The 13,466-nt window shown below is 47.9% G+C and overlaps 1 protein-coding gene across 3 annotated transcripts in view; it reads left to right on the top strand.

The window, feature by feature from the left end:
- The first annotated feature begins 163 nt into the window (after window positions 1-163).
- The window catches only part of SLC2A5 (solute carrier family 2 member 5), a 35,893-nt gene continuing 22,590 nt past the window's right edge, over window positions 164-13,466 (top strand). For 2 of the 3 annotated variants that reach the window (XM_032300296.1, XM_032300295.1), the window contains exon 1: window positions 164-502. Coding sequence is in view for 2 of the 3 variants with exons in the window: in XM_032300295.1 (XP_032156186.1) it covers window positions 470-502 (33 nt within the window). In the remaining variant the exon portion in view is untranslated. The remainder of the gene's footprint in view (window positions 503-13,466) is intronic. The other variant, XM_032300294.1, reaches the window with a different exon arrangement.

The following is a 13,466-nucleotide window of genomic DNA, read 5'->3' as shown; positions in this document are numbered from 1 at the left end:
CAGAGAGACTAGACTGCACTTTCCTGGCAGGGAGAGCCTCTCTGAGGTCTCCAGTGGTCCAATCTTTTGCTCCCGTATTACCTGGTGTCGTGTAGGGTGAATGACAGCTGTTGTTTTCCACGCGTTCCTGACAAAAATAACCCTTCCAGCCACTCACCACGAGCCTGACTGGTGGAGAATTTAGCAATGGGGAAATACCGCAGACTGTCCCAACAGGACAATGCTGGGCCTGCAGTCCCCAGAGGCACCCACTTGCTTACCCAATCCCCAGACATTTCATTTAAAAGCAGAACTGAAAGGAAGACCAGGTTCCTGAAAGGGTTATTTTGACTTAGTCTGGCTGTAAAAATGCTATTGGCTGTTATTTGGCATGGCCAAAGTGCACCCAGAATGTCTTCTCTCTCCATTTAGTGCACGGATTACTTTGGCTAAAAGGAGGTAAGCAGCCCTCTGCCCTTCCAGAGCAAGCATGGAGCAACAGGATCAGAGCATGAAGGAAGGGGTGAGTGTGTGGTTCAGGGAAAGGGGCCAAGAGCAGGCTTGGCTGCCAGGGCCTGCTCAGCCTTCCTGGGGAGTGGCTGGGGGGCTTCTGGTATTGCAGAGGGAACTCTCTGTTGGGAGGGATTGTGGTGGGGATAGGGGGAACGTCTTGCCCAACAAGTGGTCTTTTACCCGGAGGAGAGAGGTTTAGAGACAAGTGCTCTGTGGAAATCATTCTACTGGAACAGCCTTTAAAAGTGGGATCTCTAACTGAATGGAAGAGACCCAAAGGATTAATTTGTCCCCACTTGTACCAAACATGTTAGCTGCAAAATCCTTGTATGTTTGGCGAGATGTTTTGTTCTGCTTTTGTTTTGCTTTTGGCTTCAGGGCATTTAATTAACCTTTTCAGCAAGTAGCATTGCTGAGCTGCATGAAAACAAGATAAACTCAGAAAAGGTGTTGCTAGATTTGAATTTAGTTCAGATCTGTCATGTAGATTTCCTGCCTTTTAGATACTGAGGCTCCCCTGTTTTAGAGACGAAAGGTTTTTATGAACTCCCACAACATAATTGCGGTTTATTTTCTAGATTCCCTTGACTGAGGAAAATGCATAATGCCAGAAAAGAAATATTGACTGATTAACACTTTAAAATAACTTGTATTTATTCATCTCGATAGCATGTGCTTATATTTGGAGTGAAGGAAGAGTAGCGCACAATTTTGCAAAATAGCATTTGTTCAGGCGTGGATGTGAGACCCTCGCCATAGGCAAACAGGAAACATGCTCTGTACCACGTAGATTTTGTTTGTTTGTTTTTGAGATGGAGTCTGGCTCTGCGGCTCAGGCTAGAGTGTAGTGGTGCGTTCTCAGCTCACTTCAACCTCCACCTCCTGGGTTCAACCAGTTTTCCTGCCTCAGCCTCCTGAGTAGCTGGGATTACAGGCGCTTTCCACCAAGCTCAGCTAATTTTTGTATTTTTAGTAGAGAACGAGGGTTCACCATGTGGTCAGGCTGGTCTCGAACTCCTGACCTCATGATCTGCCCACGTTGGCCTCCCAAAGTGCTGGGATTACAGGCGTGAGCCTGTAGTGCCTGGCCTGTAGCACATAGATTAAGAGTGGGTTTTGGAGGGCCGGGCGCGGTGGCTCAAGCCTGTAATCCCAGCACTTCGGGAGGCCGAGGCGGGTGGATCACAAGGTCAAGAGATCGAGACCATCCTGGTCAACATGGTGAAACCTATCTCTACTAAAACTACAAAAAATTAGCTGGGCATGGTGGCGCGTGTCTGTAGTCCCAGCTACTCAGCAGGCTGAGGCAGGAGAATTGCCTGAACCCAGGAGGCGGAGGTTGCGGTGAGCCGAGATCGCGCCATTGCACTCCAGCCTGGGTAACAAGAGCGAAACCCCGACTCCATATAAAAAAAAAAAAAAAAAAAGAGTGGGTTTTGGGAGGCTGAGGTGGGTGGATGACCTGCGATCAGGAGTTTGAGACCGGCCTGGCCAACATGGTGGAATGAAACCCTTCTCTACTAAAAATACAAAAATTAGCCAGGCATGTTGGCAGGCACCTGTAATCCTAGCACTTTGGGAGGCTGAGATGGGTGGTTCACCTGAGGCTAGGAGTTCGAGGCCAGCCTGGCCAATATGGTGAAACCCCCATCTCTACTAATAATACAAAAATTAGCCAGGTGTGGTGCATGCCTGTAATCTCAGCTACTCGGGAGGCTGAGGCAGGAGAATTGCTTGAACTCGGGAGGTGGAGGTTGCACTGAGCCAAGATCATACCATTGCACTCCAGCCTGAGTGACAAGATCAAAACCCATCCCAAAAAAAAAAAAATGGGTCTGGGAAGTAGTGAAGCAGGAGCGGCCGCAAGAAACAGACCTCTCAAACACCGAACCCGGGAAGGAGGAGGTGTTTATTATTACGGCCTGGGAGCGAGGCTTTATGTTTTGTCTAAATGGCCAAGCTCCCCTAACAAAGAGAAGCTCTGCCTTTATATAGGCTTACACTCTGGATATTACACATGAAAGAATCTTAGGTTTACAGCCTTAGAAATTGCAAGTGAAAGGGTCTTGGGTTTACAGCTTTAGGAATCACATATGGAAAGGTCTTGGGTTTACAGTTTTAGGAATTACATGTGAAAGGGTCTTGGGTCTCCGGATGGAGGACTGGGGTGGGGGTTTGATCTTGTTTAAGTAAAAACCGTGTCTTCTGGAGAGACTCCCCCATACCACACCTGCTGTCTTATAGGAAGGTGATTTAAGAGGTGCCAGTTGGCTAGCCTTTTCTTCTATTGAAATGCCTTGCGGAGGTCAAGAGGGAGGTGATCCCAGATGCCTAGGTCTCCTTCCTCAGTAGAAGCCCCCAGGATTCATTCCTGCTCCATCCTATTCTAGCTGTGGCAAGTTCTTTAACTTTTCTGTGCCTCAGTTTTCTCACCTGTAAAATGGGAGTAATAACCATACTGCCTCATAGGGTGCTGAAGCAATTAAATGAGACAATGCATGTAAAGGACCTGGCACAGAGTGAGTCCCTGTAAATGTTACTATTTTTCTTTCCTGTTTTTTTTTTTTTTTTTGGCACAGAGTCTCGCTCTGTCACCCAGGCTGGAGTACAGTCGTGCAATCTCAGCTCACTGCTACCTCCGCCTCCTGGGCTCAAGCAATCCTCCCACCTCAGCCTCCTGAGTAGCTGAGATTACAGGCATGCACTACCACACCTGGCTAATTTTTGTATTTTTAGTAGAGACAGGGTTTCACCATGTTGGCCAGGCTGGTCTAGAACTCCTGGCCTCAAGTGATCCACCCACCTTAGCCTCAAAGTGCTGGGGTTACAGGTGTGAGCCACCGTGCACAGCCATCGTAAATGTTACTGTTTTTAAATTATTGTTTAGAACTGGTTTCTGCCACCTCCGCGTGATTGCCAATTGGTGCTGGCTAACGCTTTGTGTTAGGAACTGTCCTATGCATTACAGGACATTTAGCAGCATCCCTGGCTCTACCTCTAGATGCAGCAGCACCGTCCCCCAGGAGTGACAACCAATGTCCCCGCGAGGACAGAATCAACTCCCAGCCCTCAGCCGACAGTCACTGCTTTGGAGTCTCCTCAGTCCCTTCACCTGAGTTATCTGGTTTGCCTCACAACTAAGAAAATGTTAGACAAATCAAGTGTTATCACCTCCATTTTAATTTTATTTTGCTTTATTTAATTTAATTTTATTTTAAGACAAAGTTGCCTAGGCTGGAGTGCAATGGCGCGATCTCGGCTCACCACAACTTTTGCCTCCCAGGTTCCTACCTCAGCCTCCTGATTAGCTGGAATTTCAGGCATGCACCACCACGCCTGGCTAATTTTGTATTTTTAGTAGAGATAGGGTTTCTTCATGTTGGTCAGGCTGGTCTCGAACTCCCGACCTCAGGTGATCCGCCCACCTTGGCCTCTCAAAGGGCTGGGATTACAGGCGTGGGCCACCGCACCCGGCCATCACCTCCATTTGTAGAAAAGAAATGGGGGTGATGAGGACTTAGGTGTTTGGGGGTCAGGGAGGTCCTCTGCTGTCCAGAGAAAGGCACGTCTGCCACGTCCCCCGTGTGCAGCTGCAGAAAGGAATGGAAATAGCCCCATGTGGCAAGCCCTGAAACTGAGCAATACATTGCGAAAGGAAATGATTCAGATGGCCACATGCCGGAGGCCTGGGCCGACCCCAGCTGCCTGCTCAGCCCTCCAGGGAAGGAAGCCTCCTCTGGGCCAGCGAGATGAAGGTGGAGATGGGCTTTCGGGAAACCTCCTGAGAGCAGCCAGCCACTTGGGGCGAAAGCCAGGGCATGCTGGGCTTCCGGGAACACTCCAAAGGAAGCCGTTCCAGTGTTCTGTAAGAATCCAGGAAATTGTTAAGCGCAGCCAGGAGGGGATGTAGGAGCCAAGGAGAAATGCGGGGGCTGGTGAAGGCTACAGAGGCTGCGCGGCCTGCGGGGGAGGGTGTCTGGCAGTGTGCAGAGCCAGCTCCCCGCCCCTCAGTGGCTGTGTGGCAGTGGCCTTGCCAGCCTTTTCTCCTCTTTTTCTTTCTTTTTTCTTTAATTTTGAGACATGGTCTCACTCTGTTGGCCAGGCTGGAGTGCAATGGTGGGATCAGAGCTCACTGCAGCCCTGAAGTACTGGGCTCCAGCAATCCTCCCGCCTCAGCCTCCTGAGTAGCTGGGGCTGCAGGCGTGTACCACTACGCTTGGCTGATTTTTAAATACTCTGAAGAGACAGAATCTCATTCTGCCCAGGCTGGTCTTGGGCTCCTGGGCTCGAGTGTGCCTTCTGCCTCGGCCTCCCAAAGTCCCTGGATTGTAGGCCGGAGCTGCTGCACTCAGCCCGGCTTTTCTCATATGTAGAGGGAAAAGACTGACATCTCTCAGATGTGCACCAATGACTTTCTATCAGGAAAAAAAGACTCTTGGCCTGAAAGAAAAAAAAATAAAATGGATTAGGAAAAAAAAGATACAACAAGGTATTTTACAACTACATAAGGATGGAGGGCCAGGTGTAGTGGCTATCACCTATAACCCTGTCACAGGGAGGCCGAGGCAAGCGGAGTGCTTGAGCCCACGATTTTGGGACTAGCCTAGGCAACACGGCAAAACTTGGTCTCTACAAAGTATACAAAATTAGCTGGGCACGGTGACACGTACCTGTAGTCCCAGCTGCTCTGGAGGCTGAGGTGGGAGGATCACCTGAGCCTGGGAGGAGAAGGCTGCAGTGAGTGGAGATCGTGCCACTGCACTCCAGCCTGGGTGACAGAATGAGACTCTGTCTCAAAAAACTAGCAAACAAAAAAGATTGTTGAATAAAGTTCCCCACCTCAATAAAAAGATGCCAAAGTGCTTTGGAAAATAAAAACACATTTTTGTGGAGTGGCTCCACCACCAACTAGTTGAGTGTCCTAGAGCAAATGACACCCCTCTGTGCTCTCTGGGTCCTCACTGATATTCATTTGTAATTAATGGATTAATTAATTAGCCCATTTGTAACACCTACTACAGACCAAGCATGGTCCTAAGTGTTCTACACCTGTGAACTCATTTATTCCTGTGGTGGTATCATTATCCTCAATTTTTTTTTTTTTTTTTTTTTTAGGCAGGGTCTGGTTCTGTCACCCAGGCAGGAGTGTAGTGGCACAATCACGGTTCATTGCAGCCTCCTTGGCTCAAGCAATACTCCTGCCTTGTATTTAAATTTTTTTTTTTTTTTTTTTTTTGAGACTGCGTCTCGCTCTGTCACCCAGGTTGGAGTGCAGTGGTGCCATCTCAACTCACTGCAACCTCCACCTCCTGGGTTCAAGCAATTCTCCTGCCTAAGCCTCCTGAGTAGCTGAGATTACAGGCACATGCCATCACACCTAGCTAATTTTTGTATTTTATTAGAGGTGGGGTTTCACCATGTTGGTCAGGCTGGTCTTCCTGACCCCATGATCTGCCTGCCTCAGCCTCCCAAAATGCTGGGATTACAGGCGTGAGCTACCGTGTCTGGCCTCCTGCCTTGTTTTTTAATTTTTTTTTTTTTTTGTAAAGACAAGGTATCACTATGTTGCCCAGGCTTGTCTCAAACTCCTGGGCTCAAGCCATCCTCCTGCCTCAGCCTCCCAAAGTGCTAAGATTATTGGGGTGGGTCACCACACTGCGCAGATTATCCCCATTCTAAAGGGGAAGGAACTGAGACACTGAGAAGTTCAGAAAGTCGCCCAGGGCCACACAGCCCAGCAGAGCCAGGCTTCAATCCGACACTCCTAGGCTACAGAAGCTGTGCTCCAAATCCCCACAGCAGCGTGATGATGGTCAGCAATCGCTGCCCCTCCCACTACCTGTTTGTGAAACTGAGTTCAACTGTATGATAAAGCGACATGGCTTCAAGTATTGATCATTCATGAGAGCTAACTCGTCCAGGGGTATTTGCATTCTGACTGGAGGCTCCTAACAAGAAAAAGTTTTGAACTGAAATAGTTTCTCTCTGACAGTAGAAACATCAAGATAGATTTCTAAGGGAGATGGTTTGGGCTTCCTTCCCAGTGACCTTGAATCACACCCTGTCAGAAGGTCAGCCTTGAGGAATGTTGACCTAAAAAAAGAAGCTGAAGCAAAATTAATATAGAAAGTATATTGGGGCCAAGTTTGAGGACTGTAGCCCCGGGAAACATTAGAATGTACTTTGGAGAGCATAGGAGAGGTTCAAAGTTTTGGTTGTTTTTTGTTTTGCTTTGTTTTGAGATGGAGCCTTGCTCTGTTGCCAAGGCTGGAGTTCAGTGGCATGATCTCTGCTCACTACAACCTCCACCTCCCGGATTCAAGCGATTCTCGATACCTCAGCCTCCCAAGTAGCTGGGACTACAGGCGCGTGCCACCACGCCCAGAGAATTTTTTGTATTTTTAGTAGAGACGGGGTTTTACCGTGTTAGCCAGGATGGTCTCGATCTCTTGACCTCGTGATCTGCCCGCTTGGGCCTCCCAAAGTGCTGGAATTACAGGCGTGAGCCACCGCGAAAGGCTTAAGATTCAAGTTTTTAAAGAAACAAGGACAAATTAGGAGAGGAGTGATTACAAACATTGTGTGTTAGGAATTCTCACTGGTTTAGAGAAATTACATTGATTAGTGATGGGCTGTCCATTGCTGACAAAGAGTGTGCACTCTGGTGTCTGGCATGTGGCATTGTTAGGCTAATGTACTGCTACGTGGTGGCAACGCTCAGTGTAGAGTCCACATAGCGGGCAGATGACTTAGCTCACGGGGCAGGAAGATGTGACTGCTGCCATATTTCAGTGCTTTGCTGGACTGGTCATTTAAAGGGGTGTATATCCCTCAAAAAGTTTCTTTTCTTTCTGGGGGTGGTTGTATTACTAAAGTCTCAAAATGTTCGCTGTATTATGAAAGGCAGGAAGCTGGTTTACTGACAGCATGAGGAATGTGATTTCCGGTTTCTCCCTGAAGCACAGATCAGAGTCATGGCAACCTCCTTAGCCTCTAAGGCGAGACCCTCCTGGTCACTGCTGGGGGGTCACTGGGGCTTCTCATTTTAACAAGCTGGCCGGAGACCCGAACATCCTCTTCAGCCCCTCCCTCTTCCTCATGCCCTAATCCAGCCCAGTACCAAATTCATTTTTGTTCCCCCTCCTGGAAAGCAAAGAAAGAAAGAAATAAAGAGGACTTAAGCCTTCTCTCTATTATGTGCCTTTTAAAATATAGTACTGCATCATTATCGAGAATATAACTCAATTCCATACAGTTTCACCCCTCTAAAGTACACAGGCCCAGGCTGACACTGTGGCCCACACTTATAATCCCAGCGCTTTGGGAGGCTGAGGCGAGAGGATCGCTTGAGACCAAGAGTTCAAGACTAGTTTCGGCAACATAGTGAGATCCTGTCTCTATAAAAAATGTAAATAATAGCCTGGCGTGGTAGCTTACACCGGTAATCCCAGCACTCTGGGAAGCCAAGGTGGGTGGATCACTTGAGGTCAAGAGTTTGAGACCGGCTTGGTCAGCATGGTAAAACCCCATCTCTACTAAAAATACAAAAATTAGCCAGATACGGTAGCATGCACCTGTAATCCCAGCTACCTGGGAGGCTGAGGCAGGAGAATAGCTTGAACCCAGGAGGTGGAGGCTTCAGTGAGTTGAGATTGCACCGCTGCACTCCAGCCTGGGTGACAGAGCGAGACTCCGTCTCAAAAACAAAAAAAAAATTAAATAAATAAAGCACACAGGGTGGGCGTGGCAGCTCACACCTATAATACCAGCACTTTGGGAAGCTGAGGCAGGAGGATTGAGACCAGCCTAGGCAACAAAGCGAGACTCTGTCTCTACACACACACAGTAGATGTTAATATATAAAAGTATACAATTCATCACCAAAGTGAAACAAGCCAGGCCCGGGAAGACACGCACCGAGTGACCTCACATGTGGTATCTGAAAAAGTTGAACTCACAGAAGCAGAATGGAGTGGTGGTTGCTGGGGGCAGGTGGTAAGGGGGTGATGCTGGTGAAAGAGTGTAATGTCTCTGTTCTGCAGGGTGAATCTATTCTGGGGGTCTAATTATGACTTGATGACTATAGTTAGTAATACTGCATTGCATACTTGAAATTTGCTTTAAAAAGTATATTTTGGTTTTTTTTTGAGATGGAGTCTCGTTCTGTCAGCTGGAGTACAGTGGCATGATCTCGGCTCACTGCAATCTCCGCCTCCTGGGTTCAAGCAATTCTCCTACCTCAGCCTCCCCCGTAGCTGGAACTACAGGTGCATGCCAGCACACCCAGCTAATTTTTGTATTTTTAGTAGAGACAAGGTTTCACCATGTTGGCCAGCATGGTCTCTATCTCTTGACCTTATGATCCGCCCGCCTCAGCCTTCCAAAGTGCTGGGATTATGGGTGTGAGCCACAGCACCCAGCCACAAAAGTAGATCTTAAATGTCCCCACCACATACAAACACACAGGTAACTATATGAGGTGATGGATATATTAATTTGCTTGATTGTGGTAATCATTTCATCTTGTATATGTACGTCAGAACACTGCCTTGTACACCTTAAATATATATAAGTTTTATTTGTTAATTATACCTCAATAAAGCTGGAAAAATTTAAAAAGAAAGTATACAATTCAAGGCATGTTTACAGAGCGGTGCAGCCATCACCACAGTCAATTCTAGAACATTTTCATCATCCCTGAAAGAGGTTCCGTACTCATTAGCAGGTATTCCCACTCTCCCATCTCCTTCCCCAAGCCCTGGACAACCATTAATCATTCTGTCTCTGCAAATTTGCCTATTCTGGACATTTCACATTACATAGAATAAGACAATAGATGCTCTTTGTGACTGGCCTCACTTTCTTAATGTCTTCAAGTTTTGCCTACTTTGTAGTATGTATCAGTACTTCATTTCTTTTTTTGTTAATTTATTTTTTATTTAATAGGGACAGGATCCCACCATGTTGCCCAGGCTGGTCTCGAACTCCTAGGTTCAAGCGATCCTCCTGCCTCAGCCTCCCAAAGTGCGGGGATTACAGACATGAGCCACCATTCATGGGCTGGCACTTCATTTCTTTTTATGGCCAAGTAATATTCCAATTTATGGGTAGACTACATTTTATTTGTCTATTCATCAGTCAGTGACCACTGAGGTTTCTACTTTGGTGTTATAGTGCTGCTAGGAAGATTTGTGTTCAACTTTTTTTGTGGACAAATATTTTCATTTCTCCTGAGTATATACCTAGGAGTGGAATTTCTGGCTTATATGGTAATTCTGTGATTAACTTTGGGAGGAATTGCCAGACATTTCCAAAGTGCCTACACCATCTTACATCTCTACCAGCAATGTAAGAGGATTCTAATTTTCTCCACATCCTTGTCAACTCTTATTATTATCTGTCTAAAGTGTGCACATCCTAGTGGGTGAGAAGTGGTATTTCATGCTGATTTTTATTTGCATTCTCCTGATGGGATATCAAGTCCTTTTAATTCACATCCTCAATAGTCCTCAAAGCTGGCACTTTTAACCCCTACCGTGGCCCGTCCTGTTACCCAGGTGCCCATCTGCTGTCTGCTGGCCTCTGCAGTAACCCACTCCTTGATCTCCCTTCTGTTCTGCATGTGGCAGCTGAAGTAATTTTTTAATTTGTTATTTATTTATTTTTTGAGATGGAGTCTTGCTCTGTTTCCCAGACTGGAGTGCAGTGGCATGATCTCAACTCACTGCAATCTCTACCTCCTGGGTTCAAGTGATTCTCCTGCCTGAGCCTCCCTGGTAGCTGAGGCTACAGGTGCGTGCCGCCATGCCTGGCTCATTTTCGTATTTTTAGTAGAGACAGAATTTCACCATGTTGCCCAGGCTGGTCTCAAACTCCTGACCTCAAGTGGTCCTCCAACCTCAGCCTCCCAAAGTGCTGGGATTATAGGCGTGAGCTACTGTGCCTGGCCTGGAGTAATTTTTTAAAAGTTCAAATCCTTCCACTCCATGCCAGGGCTACAGAGCACATGAAGAGAGCAGACAGAGTGAGTATGGAGTGAATGCCCAGTCTGTTCTGTGGCCCTGACCCCGGCTTGCCCTCCTTTCCCCACACTGGCCAAATTCCAGATACTCAAAGGTTCTGAACTCCACCTGCCTCAGGCCTTCGCATATTCTGTTCCCTTTTTCTGCATCATCCTTTTCCTCCTCCTCCTCCCCTCAGCTGAAATGTTGCTCCCCAGACCTCTCTTTTTAATCACTCCTGTGTTTTTCTTCATAGTGCTTCCTACAGTTGCCGTTTATTACATTATCATGTAGTTTCTTAATCTGTGTCTTAATCAGAGGCCAGTCTGCGGGGGCCAGCTGTCTTGTTCACTGGAGGGTACTGTGCTTCCTGGAGCCCAGTTGGCTGGCCATACACATTGAAGGCAGTTGGACCAGGAGTGTTAGTGAGGACCCACCCAGAATAACCTTGCTACTCCCAGGAGAGTGAGCCATGATTCCTACGGGGCCCACAGAATGTGCCTTTGGCTTGAATTCAGGGAGGAAGTCAAAGAATGGAGGGTGAATTGAGTGCTCTATGCTCAGAGACTCTGTAACCTGTTCATTCAGTCGCTCTGCTGTCTCCTCCATAGTCTCTCTGATCATTTTTGCTGGGATCCCATCAAAACAGTCAGGGAGCTGGCTATCCATGGTGCTTGGCACAACCCCTGACTCTGGGGCATGAACCCTGGGAACAAGCCAGCTCCACCAGCTGGGCTGTGCTTGTTGACTGTGCTGCTGGCCAGAACCCCACCCCTGACCTTAAAGGACTTCAAACCCCAGGCCTTTATCATCAGACTGAGGGAGTGGTCAAGAGCTGCGCTTGGCTGTGTGAATGAAGCTGGTTGCAATTTTGTCTTACTGAGAAGATAATTAGAAAAGAAATTTTTTTTTTAGAGATAGGGTCTTGCTTTGTTGCCCAGGCTGGAGTGCAGTGGTGTGACCATAGCTCATTGCAGCCTTGAATTCCTGGGTTCAAGTGATCCTCCCACCTCAGCCTCCTGAGGAGTTGGGACCACAGCCATGCACCACCACACCCAGCTAATTTTTGATTTTTTTTTTTTTTTTTTGGTAGAGACAGGGTCTCCCTATGTTGCCCAGTTTGGTCTCAAACTCCTGGGCTAAAGCGATCCTCCTACCTTAGCTTCTCAAAGTGCTGGGATTACAAGCCATCACACCCAGACAGAAGAGGTTTTTTTTTTTGAGACAGGGTCTCACTTTGTCACCCAGGCTGGGGTGCAGTGGTGCGATCTCAACTCACTGCAATCTCCGCCTCCCATGCTCAAGTGATCCTTCCACCTCAGCCGCCTTTGTAGTTGGGATTACAAGTGCACATCACACCCAGCTAATTTTTGAATTTTTAGTACAGACGAGGTTTCACCATGTTGCCCAGGCTGGCAGAGAACTCCTGGACTCAAGCAGTGCACACACCTCAGCCTCCCAAAGTGCTGAGATTACAGGCATGAGCCATCATGCCCAGAAGAGAACTTTTTTTTTGAGACAGGGTCTCACTCTGTTGCCCAGACTGGAGTGTAGTGGCAAAATCTCGGCTCACTGCATCCTCCACCTTCCAGCTTCAAGCAATTCTCCTGCCTCAACCTCCCAAGTAGTTGGGATTACAGGTACTTGCTACTACACCTGGCTAATTTTTGTATTTTTAGTAGAGACTAAAATAGTGTAGTGTGTGTGTAGTGTGGGCATGTGTGTGTATATGTGTAGAAATGGATTTCACCATGTTGGTGAGGCTGGTCTTGAACTCCTAACCCTTGACCTACCCGCCTCAGCCTCCCAGAGTGCTGGGATTACAGTCATGAGTCACTGCACCCGGCCTCAGAAGATAATGTTTTTAATCAGAATTTTCTTCCCTTTCTCCCCTCTACTCCCACCCCTCTGTCTGTGTCTGTAACAAAATAAAGCAGTAGAACAGCTATAGGGGAGAGGTTTGTGTTTGTTCGCCACTGTATCCCCAGCACTTAGAGCAATGGCTGCTTCACATTGTATGCTGAATGATTGAATGGATGAATGGATGAGTGAATGAATACCCACAGCAAGTCAGATGAGAGGTGAGCCAAGGTTATCATGTGTGCATACGTGGTGGGTGGGGGTGGGTGGTATGTGGTATGTGTGTGCGGGTTGTGTATGTGTGGTGTGTGTGGGCTGTATGTGTGTATGTGTGGTGTGTGGGTGTGTGTGGGGGGTTTGTGTATGGTGTGTGGTTGTGTGGTGTGTGGGTGTGGGGGGTGTGTGTGTGGTGTGTGGGTGCATGGTATGTGGGTGTGTGGTGGGGTAGATGTATGTGTGTGGTATGTGTATGTGATGGGTGTGTGTATGTGTGCACATGTATGTGTGAGGGGTGGGGTCTGTGTGTGTGGTGTGTATGTGGGTATGTGTGTAGGGTGTGTGGTATGTGTCTGGGGTGTATGTGTGTGTGATGTGGGGGGTGTGGGCGTACATGTGTGTGGCATGTGTATGATGTGTGTGTGGTGTGTGTATGCATGTGTATGTGTGTGGCGGTGTGGGGTATGTAGGGGTTGGGGGTGTATCTGGGGGTTAGTGTGTGTGTGTATGTGTGTGTGGTGTGTGTGTGGTATATGCATGTGGGGGGGTGGGGATGTGGGTGTGTATGTGTACACTGTGTGTATGTGTGTGCAGTGGGGGGCATGTGGGTGTGTTGTGTGTGTACATGTGGGGGGCATGTGTGTGTGATATGTGTGTGTGATGTGTGTATATGCGTGGGGGTGTGGGGTGTGTATGTGTATGGGGTGTGTGTGTGTGCAGTGGGGGCATGTGGCAGTGTGGGGTGTGTATATGTGGGGAGTGTGTGTATGTGTGTGGGGGTGAGGTGTGGGTGTATATGTCTGTGGGGTGTGTGTGTACATGTGGGGGGAATTGTGGGGATGTGGTGTGTGTGTATGCATTTGTGGTGTGTGTATGTGTGTATATGTGTGTGGGGGG

This window comes from Sapajus apella, unplaced genomic scaffold (genome assembly GCF_009761245.1).
Source record: "Sapajus apella isolate SASKATOON/1434 unplaced genomic scaffold, GSC_monkey_1.0 scaffold43, whole genome shotgun sequence".
In the NCBI taxonomy this organism is placed as follows: domain Eukaryota; kingdom Metazoa; phylum Chordata; class Mammalia; order Primates; family Cebidae; genus Sapajus; species Sapajus apella.
Note: the sequence above shows the minus strand (reverse complement) of the source record. Positions and strands in the feature narration are given on the sequence as shown.